Here is a 22,345-nt window from a genome sequence, read left to right on the forward strand (position 1 = left end):
ACATTTCATTTTTTGCCTTGTTACAATGGTATATGGTGAGAAAGTGTTAACACATATGTTTATCGTTGACTGTACTTTACATAGTGGTAGAGTCGCACCAAACAAAGTCTGCAGCGGATTTGATAGCCCACGCAGTGTAAGTGTTAAGTATACGTCATAATTTCATAGAAGTTTGACATTTAAAATGACACTTGCACTGCGTGGGCTATCAAAATCGCTGCAGACTTTTTACGGTCTGACTATAGAAATTATGTGAGCTGACAGCTGACTGAGTGCACGTCAACGTATATTTAACTTACTTATAAGTTATATCCTTAGGTACCTTACGTGTGCACAGAAAATCAAAAAAAAAATCTAGTATCAAAACTGTAATTCCTACTAGACAAAGTGTGACCAGCCGAAGATTTTTTGAATTTCCCGCCAAACATTTGGGTAAAATTTCAGTAGCCAGACTCTATCAACTCAATGATATCCTTAAAAAGGGAGAGAAGCATTTTCCATCTCTTTCTTTTGGGCATTCGGCAAATACTGAATAGGCGTTTTTTTATTTCTGTATCCAGAATGAAATATCTTAACATAAATCGTTATTTTTACCAAGTAAGTAGTCGGATTGCAGATTTCCAAGTTTTAACTTACTTTTTATGAGGCTTTCGAAAGATGATAATAATTCATATTTTTTTGCAGGAAGGTACATGTGTTATACCATTTTTGAATCTGCATAACATGTTAAGGAAATGGAAAATTTACGGATATACAGATTGATTCGCGATTCTTCTCAAAAAGATTTTGGATGAGTTTTACATTTTATTTTTAACATTAACTGGAGAAAACACAATTTAGTTCAATAATATTGATTTTTTGAACAAAATTAGGTTGTTGAGTATATTTTTACTCAGCCGTCTAATATCATGAATGAGATAAATGTGTTCTCTAGTGATTCAGATCTTGATATAATAGACAAAATAATCTGATTAAACATTAGAAATGCGGAAAATCCTTAAATATTATCCAATTAGTCTCGTAACGCGCTCTCTTCAATCGAAACTCTAAATATCCTTGTTCTTTTGTGGTCAAATATTTACAAATTCCTTTAGCTACAGTAGAATTTTTCACAAGAAAGGTAATCCGAAAATAATGATTCGTTTCAACGTTTACCATTCTATTTTAAGAATAGCCCACCACGTTTACCCTGAAGCTTAACAATCTTTGATAGACTTCTTTGAAATCGCCTTTCAGATCGACTTTAATTTTGGCTGAAAGGAATTTTTCTTGATCTTTTAAAGAAGCAAATCTTATTACACGATCAAGGCTTAAACTATGTAAATTTTGGCTTTTTAATTGTTTTCTTTAATCTTCATCTTATCCTTTTCTCTGGACTCATTAGCCTCCTTTTTGTTAAAATGTAATAAATAGTGCAAAGTCCGTGGCTAAATGTGGGTCGGAGACTATAAGTAATGGTAACATTCCATTTCTAACCGCAGCTGCACTACCGGTACTGAACGCGTCGCTGCCATTTTCAATTTCCATAGTAAAATGAACAGTAGTGCAGCTGTCGTTGGAAATGGACTGTCACCTTAAGTCAGGTACATGCACATCTAAAGTTATATAAAGATGCGAATGTTCTCACGGCGTACGCTTAGGTTAGGTACATACAATAAGGTCTTATTTTTACCTTTTTTGAGGTCTTATTTTTAACTTATTCTATTTACTCTTCAAAGTACATCATAATTAACCTGCTTTTAGGTACTTCACGTTCTTTAACCACGGTAACGATAACTTGTTTTTGTAATTAAGCAACCTGTGTCAACGAGCAAGTGTATTTAAATTGCCTGTGTTTAAGACTGTAACGCTTGGTTGCGCTTCACTTTATAATAATTTTGATCTTTAATTACCGTTCTTTCTGCTATTACAATTTTCTTAAAGTAGTTACAATTTTTACACGAAGCTGGAGTTGTAACATTAACGTATTGATATTGAATCTCGGAGTGGAGAATAGCCACAAGCATTAATATTTATTGACATAAAATCAACATTATTTGAAGGTTAACATTCTTATAACCACACAAATAAATAAATTGTAAATATTTTTTAAACTATAATAATAAAGATATACCTATTATTCATAAATTTGAACAAGCATCAATTAGTTCATTTATATTTTACAAACATTATAATTACTTATTTTTTTATTACACTAGGTACGCGTTCAGTATTTGACATGTTTGTTTTTACAAAGACCAGAGGTTAATAACTGATCGAGAGTATCGAGCTGTCCTATATATTAGAATAGAATAGAATAGAATAGAATAGGCGCCGGGGGGCTCGACCACACCAAGTATTAGGTATACTACTCTTTAGTATGCAGCATGTATATGAATATCGCATATAAAATCCAATAAAGGCAAGCGGGCAAGGATAAATCATTACATTGATAAGTATTCTTCGACATCAGTATGTCAGTATACGTGACGGACCCATCCTTCCATGCGTAAAGTCAGAAGCGTTCCGTACAAATGCCTCAGAGAGTGTGACCTCGCTTTATTTCGAGATTAAATTTTATCTTGTCACAATATAATCTGAGTTATTCGATTTATTACTCGTTTACCGTATTACATCGTTTTTTAAAGATTTTGGTGGACATCCTTAAATACTGTTAACTAGAATTAGATTTATTATAATTTAAGATCTGTTTTAAGATGAATACTTATACAATAATAAAATATACTGCTCGCAACTCGCAATAGCAGCAAAGGTATAACCGTGCAACGTTATTCAATTTATTTATTAGGTAAGTTGACATTGTTTATATGGTAATTTTATGTTGTACTATCTTGTGAGCGTTTTGGGGCCACCTGCAAGCCCGCAAGAGTTGAACACCAATAAAATAAAATAAAAATAAAAATAAAACTGTGCGGCTAGCACGATTATAATAAAATCGATGAGTAATTTATCACAGCTCATGCGGTGAGGTGTGAGGGCCAGTTTTTAAAGGCCGGAGGGACAAAAATGCTTATTTATGGTTTTCAATGTTTTAGGAATATAGGTAGATACGATTTAAATATTTTTACTTAAAATGTCATTCTATGGAACTTGCTAACCATGTAAACAAAAGTCACTAGTAAATTAATAATTCAGAGACAATATCAATATGGCCGTTTGTTTACATAGTTAGCAAGTTCCATAGAATGACACTTTACACATTTCATGTATGTTTGCTCAGTGCAAAAAGCGAGGTTTGCGCGACTACGTGGACATCGGTGGCGCCGGGGGGCTCGACCACACCAAGATGGAAGTCTACGACAGCGTGTGTGGACTCGATTCCAAAGAAGGTAATTATTTCATAAATTATCTAGAGTTGGAACCAAGTCTGCAAGGATTTTGATAGCACACGCAGTGCAAGTGTTATTTGAAATGTCAAACTTCTGTGAAATTATAATGACGTTCAGTGGAGACAACTTTTGGTCTATGCACCACGCACAAATTTTACAAATTTTTTTTTTTTTGGTCTGGCACAAATCACTGGATTGAGTTGCATAAATTATAATGAATTAATAATACTTGCACTGCGTGTGCTATCAAAATGGTTGCAGACTTTTCTGGGTTATTCCCACTAGTTACCACCAAGTTCTTACCAGGTAACTACTGGGAATTTTTTCCCGCCTCTTACCACCTGGTAACTACTGGGGAAAAAAATCCCCAAACCGAGTTGATGGTAACTACTGAGAATGTTTATTCAGTAGTTACCACTGGTAAGAACTTGGTTGTAACTAGCGGGAATAACCCACTTTTTTGTTCTAACTCTAGCAACATGTTGACCATAATTATGTTTGTTATTACAAAATATATTCGTTCTTAATCAAACTTAATGCAGGCGTCACGTACAGGATTCTTTCATTAGTACCTACGTGTTGGCTGTGTAAAGAACTAGGTACTTTCAAAGGATATAAAAAAAAAATAATAATAAAAAAAAGATAAAGGAAAAGGATAAAGGATTAGGATATATGTTTATGGCTTGTTATTGTGTTGTGTGCCAATTTTCTTTTAAATTTGACGATGCGTGTTGCGGATGACATATGTGAAAGTATACATTTTATTTTGACGAAACCTGAGGTGGATGAGCTATCTGTATAGTGACGAAGCCTGCGCTGTGGATCTGAAGGTACTGCTATTATTATGTTTTTTTTGTGGGTCAATAAAGTAATATGTTTTTTTATAAGGCGACTAATGTCGTAAGGATAAATGACTTTCAAAGGTGCTTCCTTTGCACTGTGAAATGGGATTCTTCAAGAAGCGTATAAAGTTGCGCTATTTTATACGTTGCGTCGTGTAAGTGCATTAGCGGATTATATGATGATGTGCTGTAGGCTATAAAAAATAATATCGTATCAAGCATTTTTTTTTTCATAACATAGTTAACGTGACTCATCTGAATATGTTAAGAAATGATCATCCTCACATCGATGTAAATACATACAGTTTCGTATCCAATGTCATATTTTCAATTTTACAATAACAGTATCTTTATATCTTCAGATGATACTTTAAAAATAAAATTTTCAAAAAACTTCATAAGTTTATTTCTAAATCTTCACAAAATCCCCTTTCCGTTATGATTACCACTTATAATACAGCCTTTTAAATGTCACACAAACGAATGGACATTAAAATATGGGTGCACAAATCATCTCAAAAATGTGTCCCATAGATCTTATGTCGGCTAGTTAAGAACTATGGTACATATATTTAAATAAGTTGGCTACACCCATATTTTCACAGTTGACTGTACGTGTTTTGTTTGCACCTTCTAGGTACAAAACACTAAAATCTTAACTTAATTAATAAATAATTTAATAATACATAGACTACTCTCTTACTAATTCCGAAAGCGATACCACTATCCATGAAAACATAATGAAGTCGATGTTATTATTATTTATTGCATATCGCCCAGAGGGTAGCAGCGGGGTGCCAAGCTGTATGATAATAAATTGAATTGCACGTCATCAGGCTAATTCTGAAAACTCTTACAAAAACGTTAAGCTCCCTGTACTTTCGACGTCAATAATATGTTTACACTTTTGCACCTTACCCCTTTGTAATAAGGCAAAAAGTGTAAACATAATATTTGACGCCGACTGTACTACTGCTTCACATTATGAACATTTATTTTAAACAAAGCTCCCACGATGAAGCGTATTGACATTTAAAAAATATAGTACGACAAAGTCCATCAAAAATTGAAGTCGGTGAAGGGGACAGTACTACAGAGAGATTTTATCATATCTAAAAACCTGATTTTAAGTATGAAAAAAGTGATTTATTGTGCATTAAACTTAATAAATGATGTGTCTAGTTAAAACATTCGTCTTAAGAGTAAAACGCAAAAAATGTAAGGGGACATGCGAAAAACTCGAGGGTACAACTTTAAATGGAAATGCCCAAATACTTGGTGCAAGAAGAATACCTTGAAATAGCTATTATGCTGTCACACACAGGCGAAAAATCAATAAAAGTCGGACAAAACCTAAACATTCAGGATTATTATAGAAATCGTATTAATGCAGGTTTGCCAACTAATAAAAACAAAATTACAATTATATTATGACATTTTATTAAATTTTGATCATAATATCTGGTTCTTCTAAAAGATTTAAAACATTTTGGCATATGGGAAGCGACTTTTTACTACCCAATTTTCTTAGTCCTGTTATATAAGGATCGGAAGACACTAAAAGTCTTTTCCATAGCCATTTGCCTAAAAAAAATGTGACTAAGCGCTCATGCTTGATTACACTAGTCATCGATTAAAATGAAAATTTTGTTAAAACGTCGCGTAAGGTCGCATAAAATAATGGTTGTATGTTAAAACCCAAGTTCTGTAGTTTCTAAAATTGATAATATCAAAACCGGATCTATCAGGAAGTTGTACTTTTCTCCTTGGTGAAGTTGAACAATGTGCAAAAAATACAAGACATTACACTTATTTTTTTTTATAATAAACAAGCAAGCATAGCTATCAAAAGTAACTATTAGTAATTAGGTTATTACCTCCTAGAAGGGTATCCATCATTAAATCACAACTTTCTGAAAGCAAACGATAAATAAGTAAGCACATAAGTAACACTCGCAGAGCAGTAAAATATTCGCCTTTGAACAAGTCGAACTTTGGAATGAGAACGTGTCGCGTAGATGACTCTAACATGAAAATGATTATGCGAGTAGCGTGCACTGTTTATTGGACTACCCGCTAAGATTGGTTTTTGCCTGTTGGGGCTACTTAGAAGTTTTTTGGTTTTGTCCGACTTTTGTTGATTTTTCGCCTGTGTGTGTCATCTTATTGTATTCTTTCTGATCAAGTATAATAGCTACAACAGCTATTGGAGAATCAGTTTAAATTAATTACACGAGAATACGATAACAATTGAATGAATTTCCAATGTATATTACGGTGTTTAATAACTAATAATGGATCAAATTTATGAGTACACAGTGAGATACCCTATGTTCAATCAAATAATTTTTAAATACCTATATCAGTTTTCTGAAGAAATAACTATACCAAAATAACAGAGATGTGACTTATTTGAAATACTTGTATTTAAAATGCAAATACAAAATGCTAAATACCTATTTTGTATTTAGTATTTAAATACCTTTTGAAGAAAACCATTTTGTATTTTATTTGAAATAGTTTTTGGGACCTATTTTCTATTTTCAAAATACAAAATACTTTATAGTAGGTAGGTAATGTAGGTAGGAGTTACAGTCTCTTCTGTTGGTACAATCCTGGCAACTCTCTCATTCTTTTAACATGGAACTGTTGAATCTGTTTAGTAACGTCGCACATGACCACAAGCGTAGCGAGTGGTTAAAAAAGTGGAATCTTGAGTGTTGCGAGAGTTTCAAGGCACAGGAGAGAGAGAGGAGGAGAACAAACTTTTCTGCCCTGGTGAAACACAAACGAGACGTTTTCATCACACTAACGAGAGGCATTATACTAGCCGTAAAACATTACAAATTAATGCTTTAAAAGTTGGCCGTTAAAAACCATCATCCATACCTACATCCTACCGGTTAATATGAGCAAACAGCTAGAAATTTGCACTTTAGATAGAAGATTGATTTCAAAGAATAAAGAGAGTCTTTTCAACGCGGAAATTCCGAGTAAATACTTTTTAGTTCAGACTAGGTATTCACTACTCAGAGTACCTTTTATCGCAAAGTATTTGTATTTTAAAAAAGTATTTTGAAAATACCTATTTCGTATTTTGTATTTAAATACAAATTCAAAAACTATTTTGTATTTTGCATTTGAAATAGTATTATCAAGGAAGTATTTGTATTTTGTATTTAAATACTTTTTATAAACTATTTTTCACATCTCTGCAAAATAATATACTCGTAATAGTAATAAAATAGACCACGTACCGGAAGGCGCAGCGCAGCGTGGATAGAGACCCCACAATGTGAAATGATGACCTGGTAAAGGTCGCGGGAGTCCGCTGGATGCGGGCGGCGCAAGACCGGTCTTTGTGGCACTATTTCGGGGAGGCCTATGTCCAGCAGTGGACGTCGTCTGGCTGATATGATGATGACGATGATGAAATAAAAGAGAGAAATAGATGTTGTTGAATAATAATACGGCTAGTGACAATAGCGATATTATTATGGCATCGAATCGAGCTATTTGCGTTAAGACATCGTGACAGGTAGACCACAGAGTTGCAGCTTTGAACAATTTTATACCAGAATAAGCCCCATCTTTATTATTCGGGAAAGTCTCGGGGATAAATTAATACTGTTGCGGCTTTTATGAACAGGTCGAACAAGAAATAATTAAGTATTTCTGTTATCCTTTCATTTTTACTCGTAGTAGATATTTTACCCAATTACATTACTTTGTACTCATAGGAATAAGACGTCAGAACATTTTTTATCGCTCACAACGTCATAACAACGCGGACAAATATTTTAGCACATTTGTGCCCACACTGTTAACATCGGTGTACATCGGTGGACCTTAGGCCTTTTGTATTAAGGTTAATTATTTTATGCAACTAATTATTTTATTACATACCTAATTTGATGTGTACTATTTTAAATAGTCACACTACACTGTCTTTAGACACATTAACTTAACATACTCATGAAATTAAGTAATGTTTGACAGACAGATGTAATATACCTACTAAAAAAACAAGTGACTGATCATTCCAGTGGTCAAGGCAACATATTATTATTATACGTTTAAGAAAAAGGATAATACGAGTATAACTGCCCAAAAAGGGAAATCGTCCGAGCCAACTGCATCAAAGTTTACGCGACCCTTCTTTGTTTATTTACATTATATCAGGGATGCGTGTATCATATCTACCGTAAGAGTTACTCTACTTAAAGGATGTGACGACATTGGGGTCCCTTTGTTTCCCATAAAGTTTTAAGACATAATGTATTGTTTGTCATATTATCTTGTGAGTCATAAAACTGAAACCGTTAACTTTTCAGGATTTCCGTAAGGTTATTCTGTAGATAGGTTAGGTTAGGTTTGGTTTATGGCAATCCTCTTGAGAATCCTGAGAAAAACAAATTATGACTAACAAAAATTCGGACAAACAATACATTATGAGTATTATGAATTAAAACTATTTGGGAAACAATAGAGATACGACGACATTAATTTCAAAAACCATCATCATCATCATTAAATCACGAAACCGTCAGTAACAATTATGTACCGAATATAATTAATAAAATATACATGCGGATTCGTCTTCCCGACGAAATTACATTTTCTTTAATAAAAAATGTTTAGAATACTCAACCATCATCGTCAGCGCATTAAATATAAATATCCCAAGGATATTCTGCCTATCAAGGATAACAGGGGCTTGACAAGAGGGCATTCACATACAAGATAAATATATTTCTTTGTAGATGTATGCAGGTTCTCCAAAGAAGTTTCCTTTCATCGAAAAGCTACTAACAGAAAACATCAAAAGATATTGAAATGAGCCAAAAAGGACTCACGACCAAGACGTTCTGGGCATACATATAAAGTAAAAACCTACCAGACCAGAAGAGGGCTTACCGCGGTTTCGTAGTAGGCCCTCAGCTACTAATGCTATACCTAACACATAAAAAATAGTTTTACAATGCAGTTAGGTAATAGCAAACACAAACACTCAAAAACGAGTTGGGGTAAACCGCTGAGGGATAAACTAAACATCCCTTCAGGAAACCCCTTCGGGTTGTGAAACATGCAAAGTATTTAGTTAGGGTCGTGATAGAAATTTGATTGAACTGAATCTAAATCAATCTTAACATTTTGTATATGAAAGGTCGTATGGCAAAAAATATAATATTAAGTATTCCTTTGGGAGAAATAAATAATTAATCAAAAGAAACCCTTAAAATGTATTTTACAGTCAAGTGATTTTAACCAAACCTAGGAATACATAAGAATATTATCTTCGTTATATTTATTAAAGTAACAAAAAAATAAGTTGACAATACGCTTATAATAGATAAGTTTTCTAAATGAATCCTGTGTGTAATAATATTAATAGCGAAAAGCTACTTAAAAGTTTTAATTATGAGGAATGTGATAATTTTTCTCAGAAAATATCTAGTCGTTTTGCGTTAATTTAATAAAAACCTCGACGTACACAGTACATACACACAATATTTGATATAATAATATTGAATGTAGGTGGGTCTACCGCGATATAATTTCATTGTTTTTACCTTTAATTCCGACGTTTCAGCTGAGTTGCATCAGCTGTGGTCACGATACGATGTGGTGTGGTGGATATGTGTACAAAACGCGAGAGTTTAAAGTGTTAGAATGTAGGTGGGTCAAAATTGGGATCCTATCTCGTCGCATAATAATTGATTGTCATAATGTAATGTTACGCATAAAACTCTTTTCGCATATTTTCTCTCCAGCTGAAACAGAAAATATTTTGCATAGGTTGTGTAGAATAGGATAGGTTAGGTTAGCCCATATAACCATTCCAGTCGCAGAAGCATCAAAGTGGTAACTAAATGTCAGATGTGTCGTAACCGAGTCCACACAATGTGTCTAGAATTGTTTCGAAACAAAGTGTCGTCGCCGTGTGTACACTTTTCCGTAACAAGGTGTCGACACATTTGTGTGCACTTTGCGTGCGGTTTGCGACTAAATCTGACAGCAAATTTGTGACAGCAAATGTCAATATAAAATACCTCTTGAAAACCAAGGTTTGTCAAACTACTATTAGTGTCTCGTGTGCTCGTAAGTAATTCTAGTAAGTCATCATGGGCGATGCAAATGATAATAATCGACCAAAACCATATAAACACCCAACACCCGTCAACCTTTTACAGAAAAGTTTTTAAAGAAATGCAATAAGCTACTTAGGTCAGCCAACGAATGCTCCAAAAAGTTGTAGAGGGAAATGCTCGGAACACAATTTTTGACTCTGTAACTTGGTTTGGACAAGTTAGGAGGTGAACATACTAGTATCAAAATTCCCCGGCCGTAGTCCTTGAGCGGGGGGAAGAGAGGGGGCTTTGAAGGTTCCATTTTCCGGTTTTTCGATTATATCTCGGAAACTATGCATCTTAGCGACATGGCCACTTATACAAAATGAAAGTTAATTTAATTTGTTACAAGTTTATTCAGTAATTTTTTTCGATATGTTGAATAGTTTTTGAGATATCCGCTCTTGAAAGTTTATTTAGGGCTCTCAATTTTATCTTGATATATCTACATCAGTGAAGGTGCTAGGCCGTGTATGGTATCGTTTTCGTATAAATCTGGGTTGCTGGATTTATTTAAGGTATCACATTGACACCATTCCACAAAATTAAAAAAAAATCTTTTCAGGGTTCCGTACCTCAAAAGCAAAAAACGGAATCCTTATAGGATCACTCGTGCGTCTGTATGTCTGTCCGTCTGAATACACAAAATAGTTCTTTACCTATAGGTGACAGGAAAACCTATTAGAAATGTGCAGTCAAGCGCGAGTCGGACTTAATGTACGGAACCCTTAATACGCGAGTCCGACTCGCACTTGGCCGATATAAAAAAACATGACTTCAAACCTAAACTTAAAAACAGTATTAACTTCAAGAAGTCAATTCTGAATTCCCCCCTACACCTCATTTCACACCTTTAAAGGATGATTTTTGAGATAACTTATTATGTCCTGTCTTGGGACTCAAAATATATGTGTACTAAATTTAAATTAAAACTGTTCAGCAGTTTAAGCGTGAAGAGGAGTTTAAAAGAAAGTAAGTTTATATGTTTTTACTTTGGAATGGTGTCAATGTGATACCATAACTCTGCCGCCTTAAGAAAAAAAACCATAAGTGACAATTTTTGCGAAATTGAGTTATTGACACCCTTGAAATCAGGAAGAAAAATGTGATTTTTCTATCTAGCAGTTATTTCTTTATCTGTAACAGGTCACGATTTAGACAAGAATAACTACACACCATTTTGATAAAGTTACTGCCTTTTTGAGAAAGAAAAAGCATAAGTATATATTCATAGATAGAAAAGTACTAAATTGAGGACTTGTGTTTTTTTCCTTTGTCTTGAATTTGAGCCCAACAATTATTTCACAAGAAGAAAAACCATAATATTGGTTTTCTATAAAATTTCTATGTAAAAAACCCATAAGTTGACAGAAGTGTTCATTCTTGTTAGTATAAAATAATTATTAGTCATAACTCTGGGAATCTGAAAAAACATAAGTTGCACGTTATGTTTTTTCTATCTCGTATGACTCTTCCTTCTTATGCTTTTTCTGCTTATTGTCGGTTGCAAAAAAAGTAAACTTGTGCTTTATTTATTAAACGTTGTGGTCAGTTATGCTTTATCAGGCTAGTAGTCCCCCTCCGGTCCCCTATAAGGACAAATTTTGGCCGGTTCACTCCTGGTTACTTTCCTTCGGAAGAGGTTGCGCGTACGACGCACGTATTAATTACTCCTGTGCCTACTTCAAAAAATATTAGAAGTGTTAATGTGAATACGTGATTGTAATAAGTGTCAAAAATTATTTGTAAGTATACTTATATCCATGTTTCGTTACTCATCTTGTCGCGTATTCCAGATTTTGCCTATATTTTTGAATAACTTTAGGTATATTTGTCACGGTCATTCTAGTAGGTACCTACGTTAAGGCTTGGCGCGCGTATTCAAATGTATACATATGCGTATCTGGAATTAAGATTACCTATCTCTTTATTTATATTGGTGTTAAGTAACTTGTCTATTGAGATTAAAACATATTATAACCCTAACCACGAATTTAAGGTACAATGGCTTAAAATAACGTGACTTATAGTTTCGGTCCTATGTGTGATCACTCCGGCACCACCGAGCTTTATGTATGTTGCAAAATAACACTTACAGTTTTATATTGGCACATGGCTTAATTTTAGTATGGGATACACCGCCCAATGTCATGCTTGTTCATGAAACAGGCATTTCCCAACTATTTATTTTTCATTATGTTTGTTTCATGAGTATCGCTTTGTTGTTATTTTTATGATTGCAAGTTTTGTTATAATGTAATAAAATTAATAATTTTCTGAGTGTTTGAGCTGTATCTAACATTCTGATTCTAACCATATTTTATTCTAGAACGCAAAGGCTGTTTGTGCTTGCTTCTTGGCTGTGGGTGCGTTTTTTTTGTTTTGGTTATCAGATTACTAATGGTAACACATTCCATTTCTAACCGTAGATGCACTACCGGTACTGAACGCGTCGCTGTCATTGTCAATTTCCATAGTAAAATAAACAGTATTGCAGCTGTCGTTGGAAATGGACTATCACCTTAACGATGCGGCAGTCGTCCAGGAGCAGACGGTTGCTACTTATGGCCAGATGTAACATTCAAGAAAGTAATATCTAGCCACAAAACATCAGCAGCATCTCAATAAATTAAGGACTAGTACTTAGTACAATCTACTTGTACCTCATTTCAATTTTGTATTACATCATTTTCATGACATTTTAAAGGTCCCTAATAGCATTTTTACTTAGGTAGTGCAAGCATTTTATTAGTTTTATATTGTATTATTAATCAAATATCTCTAAAAATATCTCATTTGTTTTCTTTAAATAAATAATTATGAAGCATTTATCGTATTTTTAAGAACTCCTTTAACGACATAAATCATAAATTGATAACGTTAACTAAGCAAAAAAAACATAAAGTACCCAATTGTGCTTTTTCAGCTTCGAGATCGGTCAGTAACATAAGCACAACTGTGTACTTGTGTTTTTATTTCTTAGACATCGTAGTGCAAAACTAACACAAAAACCATAAGTACACACTTATGTCATTTAATGTTAGTAAAGATATTTTTATTTTATATCACGAGGCAGTAACTATTTTTTCTAAATAACTTATTTAAATAAATAGATATCGAATAATTTACAACGCATAAAAATTCTACACAATTACTTTGTTCATAAACAAAAGTTTCAACTTTGTACTTTGAATTTAACCTATTTGAACAGGAGTGCAAAGTTTTTTGGCTTTTTCTCGAAACTTACTTTTTGTCAGTTATGGTTTTTTTTCTTAAGGCGGCAGAACTAAATTTGGTACTGCGAATTTATATGAAAACGATACCAAACATGGCCTCGTAGCTTTACTGTTGTAGAAGTCAAAATAAAATTGAGAGCCCTAAATTCTTATTACTTGACCAAACTTGTGTAGAAGGAAAAGGAAAAATAAAAGTCTTCGGCAGGAATATAAGACACAAATATATATATATTTTTTTGCGTTACTATTTCAATCATCAAATATAAACATACTTTGATTATATTATTCTAGTGAGAACCTCATAGATAAACAAAATTTACATTTACTTAAAAAATTACAAGGTCGAAATGTCACGGAACTTGTGAGAGTAATATGTGAAAAATAAAAACTTTTATGACAAAAAAATCTGGACACAATTTAAGAAGCATCCAATTGCGTCGAGGAATCATCTGTATTTTTGCTTGTTTCATTACCTCCTCGCTTCTTTTTTTGTCCTTTGTATTCTGTAGCAATTTGTTAGATCTGAAAATAAAGATAACTTGCGTCGTCACGGATGTCGATTTATAGGTTTTAGGGAGTGCAGAATTCGAAAACGATGATCATTTTATAATCCAAGATGGTGGCTACGTATTTTGTCATAAAAGTCGTCATGAATATCGTTTTATAGGCTTTAGGAAGTGCCGATTTCGAAAATGATGACCAGTTTGGAATCCAAGATGTGTGCCGTGCACTTTGTCATAAAAGTCGTCATGGATATCGTTTTATAGGTTTTAGGGAGTGCAGAATTCGAAAATGATGACCATTTTGGATTCCAAGATGTCTGCCGTGCACTTTGTCATATAAGCCGTCATAGATGTTGATTTATAGGTGTTAGGAAGAGCAGATTTCGAAAATGATGACTATGACCAACAAAACGACATCCATGTCGACTTTTAACATAGTGCATGGCCGCCATCTTGGATTCCAAAATAGTTATTATTTTCGAAATCTGCGCTCCCTAAAACCTATAAAACGACAGCCATGACGACTTTTATGACATACTGCATGGCCGCCATTTTGGATTCCAAAATGGTCATCATTTTCGAAATCAGGGCCCCCTAAAACCTATAAAACGACACCCATGACAACTTTTATGACATAGTGCATGGCCGCCATTCTGGATTACAAAATGGTCATCATTTTCGAAAGCGGGCCCCCTAAAACCTATAAAACGACATCCATGATGACTTTTATGACATAGTGCATGGCCGCCATCTTGGAATCCAAAATGGTCATCGTTTTCGAAATCTGCGCCCCCTAAAACCTATAAAACGACACCCATGACGACTTTTATGACATAGTGCATGGCCGCCATTTTGGATTTCAAAATGGTCATCATTTTATAAATCGGGGCCCCCTAAAACCTATAAAACGACATCCATGACGACTTTTATGACATAGTGCATGGCCGCCATCTTGGAATCCAAAATGGTCATCAGTTTTGAAATCTGCGCCTCCTAAAACCTATAAAACGACACCCATGACGACTTTTATGACATAGTGCATGGCCGCCATTTTGGATTCCAAAATGGTCATCATTTTCAAAATTGGGGCCCCCTAAAACCTATAAAACGACATCCATGACGACTTTTATGACATAGTGCATGGCCGCCATCTTGGAATCCAAAATGGTCATCATTTTTGAAATCTGCGCCTCCTAAAACCTATAAAACGACACCCATGAAGACTTTTATGGCATAGTGCATGGCCGCCATTTTGGATTCATCATTTTCAAAATTGGGGCCCCCCAAAACCTATAAAACGACACCCATGACGACTTTTATGACATAGTGCATGGCCGCCATTTTGGATTCCAAAATGGTCATCATTTTCGAAATCTGCGACCCCCAAAACCTATAAAACGACACCCATGACGACTTTTATGACATAGTGCATGGCCGCCATTCTGGAATCCAAAATGGTCATCGTTTTCTAAATCTGCGCCCCCCAAAACCTATAAAACGACACCCATGACGACTTTTATGACATAGTGCATGGCCGCCATTTTGGATTTCAAAATGGTCATCATTTTTTAAATCGGGGCCCCCTAAAACCTATAAAATGACATCCATGACGACTTTTATGACATAGTGCATGGCCGCCATCTTGGAATCCAAAATGGTCACCATTTTTGAAATTTGCGCCTCCTAAAACCTATAAAACGACACCCATGACGACTTTTATGACATAGTGCATGGCCGCCATTTTGGATTCCAAAATGGTTATCATTTTCAAAATTGGGGCCCTTTAAAACGTATAAAACGACATCCATGACGACTTTTATGACACAGTGCATGGCCGCCATTTTGGATTCCAAAATTAAATTCTATGTTAGGTCGACTAAACTAATCGTGATTAAAATTTGAAGATTAACGTTTTTTATTCCATTAATTAGTCGAATAAACAGTTAATCTATTAAGTCCCATCTTTGACCACGGCATTTTTACACTTTGAGAATATCTGAAAACAAATGAACACAAGGAGCCATTTTGCAAATCCAGTAACTTTGTTATTACTTTTGACAGCGCGTGTCATGTGTCTACACAGAGTCGACACAAAGTCGAAACATTTGCGACTACTTTGTTACTGCAATATTTTTCAGCCTTAAACCATATTTATACATCATAATTAACAAGTTTCGTAGTATGTAAAGCGTTATTTCTCTTATTTAAGTATAGTATACGCATCGAAGTACTAAAAATGCATCAAATAATATATTTATGAACACAGGCACTGAGAAGTAAACAATTTCATTTCCGGCTAAACTAAAACAATGTGGTGGCGCGTTGATTATATTACACTTAGTTTATCAAATTACTCGAGCAGTTTAATTCCCCATAATAATTTAAGTCCTATTGTAATATAAATGCAAACAATATATAATTACGTCTTGTAATCCGTTTTAGAGATGGCGTATTAATGTCACTTATTTTTATTTAACTACTTTTCCATCTGACAGTTTCCATTTGACAGGAACAAAATGAACGAATGAACGAATGATTTTGGCATAAAGTAGTCGCAAACTAGTAACAATGTGTGCACACGGCGACCACACTTTATGTCACTTTGTGTCATGTGTCGACCCTTCCCCATTTCTGGTAACTGTGTCGACACGGCGACGACTCTGCGACTGGAATTGTGACCGAAACAGACGGTGTCGACACAAGATGTGTCTACACCGCGTCGTAACGGCGACTGGAAATGGTTGTATGGGAGGTTTGTGTCATAATTTCTCAGAAATGTTAATATTTCCAGCACAATAACAATTATGCGAAATGAGTTTTTATGCGTAATATTACATTCGGACAATCAATTATTATGCGACCCAATATGGACCCGTCAAAATTCTTTTCGTTGTCTTGTTTTTTGTACCCAAAAATGTGACGATGTGGGCCTTTTTGTATGGGGAGAAATTTACTTTTTAATTTTTCTCAAGAGAATTGTAATCTATACCTACCTAAAAAGACATGCAATAGCACTCAACTTTTTTTATTTACCTATTCATAAACAAAACAATGAAAATAATTTTGACCCAGGTATCAGACCGCTCCGCTCTGAAAAAAAAAACACTTTTTCCAGCACGCCGTCCGCTACTCATCGCCTGCGAAGACACCGTGGTGCGACTGGTGTCCAGCGGACGCTTCCACAACTCGGTGACCCTGGCCTTCAACCCTCTCGCTGCCGAGGACATCGAACACGCCGACCTGATCTGCGGCATGGACGCCATGAACGAGGTGCCCGACATCTAAACCGACCGACGTGAAACCTGCTTGAGCCGTGGCACTGTATTGTTAAGTTACTTGCAGTAGCATTTCGTTCGTTAAGAGTGAAAATACTAGTAAGTTTTACCTTTAATTTTTACAAGCACGTATTTTAACTATTAATCTATCACCAAACGTGGCACCATTATTTTTTGTCGTTACTTTATCATATAGCAGCAGCTTACATTAAGTTATTCTTAACATAAATACAAATAGCTATAGTTTCTATGAAGTAATACCATAGGGTAAAATTGCCACAGAAGGTAATGTTGCCACGTTAATGGTACTTAGGGGTATAATATTTATAAAAGACGACTTCACAATATAATGTAAGCCGCAATACAGGCGCGAATTTACACCAACAGTAGTTTGCACACGCACCAACATGTAACACTGTGTGCGCCCAAATTCCAAAACAAAATGGACCTACCTACTTATACCTAGCGTGAAAGATTAAACAGGTTAATTAATGACATTACAATTGAATGGTCTCAAAAATGGATAATACGAGTATGCCTCGTAACGCAACGCAAAATCTGCTAGTGCAAAACTGGCCATGCTATTTATTTGGTGCTACGGCTCCCATAGTAAGCGATCCAAACAAAATGTTCCGGTACTATGTAAAATATCAAAATGTCATTATTTGTTTGAGAAAATGTTTTAAACTTAAATGTTACACTTATAAAGATAAATTCTGAACACGGTTTATACTTACTGCTATGATGTTTTGAAAATGAAGTTTACACGCTGGATTATCGACTGTGCAAATTATTTTCTATAGATACTAGATGTTCCAGTCAATTCTGTTAGTAGTCACATACTTAACAGCATCAACCATGTTTAAGTAGTATGTATGTCGGCGGCCGATCGTAAGATCGGGCCCTATTTCACCAACGTGACAAATGTCGCATTTGTCCACATCACTGTTACTGACGTCACAGGCATAGGCTACGGTAACCGCTTACCATCAGACGGGCGGTGTGGTTGTTTGCCACCAATATGTTAATTAAAAAAAAACTCCACTATATCGCCAGTAAATAAGTATTTATTTTGCGAAGCTAATGACAATTGTCACAAGAAATACGACAATTGTGACGAAATTCCGACACAGAACTCATTTGCTGTCAAGAATTACCGATAGTTCTTTGAAATCTTGTGACAATTGTCATCATTATCATCATAAACATCACAAGAGAAATACCTGTTTTTTTGCCGATATAATAAAGTTTTTTTAAATAATACAATGATGGTGACAAACAGGAATACGGCCCGCCCGATGGTAAGCGATCACCGTAGCCCATGGATGCCTGTGACGTCAGCAACAATGAGACTTGTCGAATTGTCGCACCTGTCACGTTGGTGAAATATGCCTATATAAGGGGCCAGGCATCGTGTAATTCCTACAGGCCTATTCGGATTTCGAGATAATCACAAGATCTAGAGACGATTTAGAGATCAATTAGATCTACATTAGATATCGACTAGATCTGACTTGGATTTCTAAGTCATAACTTGTCGAAATCGTTCAAGAGGACCTCCAGAATCGCGGAAACGTCAAATTTGACATATCTATCTTACAAATATCGTAACTTGTTGAAGTCTAGTAGACATCTAATTCATTTTCCGAATCGAGCCTCTAGGCATATCTTGAAACGTGAAAATATTTCACCCGTTCCCTGTCGACGGAGCCCCGCGTAGCCGCCTATTTCTGGACAGCATCTGAAGCAACCTAACGAACCTATCCTACCTATATATTGGATTAATGTTACTATCGTCAAAACATTACACAGGAACATTACGATCTGCCTAATCTTACGATCGGCCGCCGACATGTAGGTATATTTATAGTTAAGTGCCAATTATTTACGGGTTTTATTTATTACTGTAAAATACAGAAAAACTATTCTTATTTAGTGATGTTATTTTTTGGTGTATTAACGAATAAGGCCTAGTTTCGTGTACCTATTTTAATCATGTTTAAATTGAAACTGTAAGTAGATTTAATAGCTACTCGTAACTGTGTCAGTATCTCAATCTAGTCATGTAAGAGCTAGAAAATTATAAAATGTACCTACTAAAATGTGTCCTAGCCAAATTGTCCATAAATAAAATAAACTTCCTACTGAGTTTTTTTATTCCATTTTACAGTTAACTGCCGTAAACTATCTGATATACGTGTAAGATAGAATAAAATGAGGTGTTTTAATAAGTTACTTTTATAATTTTATCAGTCTTCGCTACAAAATATAAAAAATACCGTTATATCTGTTATTCTTATCTTAGTTTCGATATCACCTAAGTAAGTCAATCTACAGTAAACATTTTGCGTATAATGCACCTAAATATACTCACCCTGTGTGTATTGTAATGGAAATATTTAAAGTAATGGAAATATTAAAAATATACGTTTTGATTTAAAAAATTAATAGAACGATTAAATAAAGATAAAAGCAAAGTAAATCTTGCCTTTTGCTCTTTATAGGTTTTTCCTCTCCTTATTTTACTAAAACCCTTTCTTTTCTTTACTGATTTCTGCAAAAACGCCACTTTGAAACAGAATAGTGTAAAAGCCCTGAGGCTCTGACACTTGAAACACAGGCAGACAATAACTACACACTAAATAATAAAGAAGATTTGTTTAAGAAACGCACGGATCTTATAAAATATTCTCTTACTGAGATTTAAATCAACATTTTCTCCCTTTAACTAAGGATCTAGGTCAGAGCAATCGTGGAAAATTTCATCCTCTTATATCAAGTTACACGTAAATGTAAATTTGATCTCATGAGCCTATTAGGTTATCAAATGAGTAAACGTTGAGAAAGGGATTTCGGAGCATATTAGCTTTAACTAAAATTTTTAACTTTAAATGCATCCGTCGATAGAGTCAAAATTCAATGCGTTGTTTTGTTTCTGACCAATTTCTGTCATAGCCTCGTAAGTCTCTGCGTACTTATAAGTACAAATTAAATTCGAGTTATGAACTCTTATATACGGCCCCGACACTATCATTAGCAATGACATGAAATTTCATGACGCTCCAGCGTTTGGTCCATTCAGGTCATGACATTCCTAAATCTCCCCACACACTTATCAGTATTTCTATCAGTATTTTCATCATTACCTTTCACGGGGAATTTTAAGTTATTATTTTCCTAACCGTTCTTAGTTATGTTGTAGTGTACGTTTTGAAGAACACAAAACCAAGACATTATTCAAACATCGATTCAAATATTTCTAACCTGTCGTAATTATACTATGTACTGTGGCAACTCTATGCCCGATGAGCCAGAAAAATGCAGAAAAAGAAACAGTTAATTAAAAAGAATATTTATTTGTTTCAACCTTTTCGTGCGTGCGTGCGCCATGACTGTGTGAAAGAATGTATCCAAATATTTTTTTTTATTCTTACCACGAACCGGGAACCAAACTATTCTTAAAGTACAATCAGCATCATATAGTAGGTAGCATCCAAAGTACCTATTCAAATAGTTCGGTACGCCATACATACCTATTATATGGTGTACCGAACTATTTGAATACTTTGGATGCCACCTACTATACGACGCTGACTGTACCTACTGGATTCTTCTGTTATGTAAGAATGTAACGTATTTGGTTAAGAAAAAAGGTACCTGATATGTAGGGATTGCAATCCGGTCCGGCGGATCCGGTAATCCGGCCGGATCCGGCACATTTTTCAAGATACCGGATCCGGCAAAATTCACCGGATCCGGTCTCGGATCCGGTAAAGTGAATCAAACCGCTAAAATATAAAATAACAGCTTAAAACACTGCTAAAATTTAAAAGTTCTCGCCAATATTCGAATTTTCTCGCTTGCAAACAGCAACACAACAACTTGTTTGTTAGTTGACGCCAGTCTTCTAGCCGACGAAATATGTGTAGTCGTAGCGTTGAGATTTCCGTGCACCGTAAGTACTGGATTGGTTTATATTCAATTTATTGTGTTGTTTCATTGTAATTTAATGTACATGTTCTTTCGTTTTATTTTGTACAAACCATTATAGCCCACTTTAAGACACAGGTTTTTGGGATATCCGAAATACTAATGGTATCCGATATACATAATTATATTAATTATTAAAAAAGTGGTTAGGATTTTGCTGATTAAAACTAGTCGGGGTTTCTGCGGTTGACTTGACGTTTAGTAAAAACAATATCTGTGGAGGTTCGAAGTAAGGAGGTATAAAAAAAGAGTCCGTCATAAAGCAAGTTCGAACGGGATAGTCTTATATGGAACATTCAACCATAAACACTAACTATTCATTCTCAATTAGTCATAAAACTTTTTAAGCTTTACAGGCCTGATTTAGTTAATATGTTTTATCCTTCTTATAAATACATAAGTCAAAATGAGAGATAAAGACCAAAACGAGAAGATCAAAAGTATTCATAGCTAATTCAGGCCAGTAACGCGTTTATAAATACATAATGCCATAAACCAGAGAGTTTACATATATAGGATAGATGCATACTTACAACATGTTATTATATAAGGCCATATACAGAATACACAAAATAGGGATGTTGACCATATTTTAAAAAATATATTGAACTCCATGCACGAAATAAAACGCAAAAGGGAATATTACGCAAAAGTCGGCGTAGGGTCCACTACCAAATTCAGAGGGTCTACTTCGAAATGCGAAAATCGAAATTTCGTTATCAGTCTCTAACGCTCGAATACGCAAGAGTGATAAAGAGGCAGAAAACGAAATTACGCGGTAAGCCCTCAGTATGTGCTAGAGGCGCCCCCTACGCAGAGTATTGCGTAATATTATTCTATTTCTCTGAATAGGGAATATTACTCGAAACTCTGCGTAGGGGGCGCCACTACCACAATCCATCACAATCTTGGGGTCTACCGCGAAACACGAAATTTCATTATCTAACCTCTCTATCACTTTTCATCATCATCATCATCATTTTTGCATATTCGAACGATAAAGAGGCAGATAACTAAATTTAGATTTTCGCGTTTCCCG

General features: G+C 34.8%; 2 protein-coding genes across 2 annotated transcripts in view; one reads left to right on the forward strand and one right to left on the reverse strand.

Moving 5' to 3' along the window:
* LOC134664369 (corticotropin-releasing factor-binding protein) overlaps positions 1-17,928 on the forward strand; it is a 58,076-nt gene extending 40,148 nt beyond the window's left edge. Inside the window, exons 6-7 of the mRNA XM_063520949.1 lie at positions 3,221-3,329; positions 17,157-17,928. Coding sequence (XP_063377019.1) covers positions 3,221-3,329; positions 17,157-17,326 — 279 coding nt within the window. The 3' untranslated portion in view covers positions 17,327-17,928. The remainder of the gene's footprint in view (positions 1-3,220; positions 3,330-17,156) is intronic.
* The window catches only part of LOC134664380 (serine protease nudel), a 389,278-nt gene that overhangs the window by 124,699 nt on the left and 242,234 nt on the right, over positions 1-22,345 (reverse strand). The gene's annotated exons all lie outside the window — the stretch shown is intronic.

The sequence above is a fragment of the Cydia fagiglandana genome, chromosome 5 (assembly GCF_963556715.1).
Source record: "Cydia fagiglandana chromosome 5, ilCydFagi1.1, whole genome shotgun sequence".
Taxonomy (NCBI): Eukaryota; Metazoa; Arthropoda; class Insecta; order Lepidoptera; family Tortricidae; genus Cydia; species Cydia fagiglandana.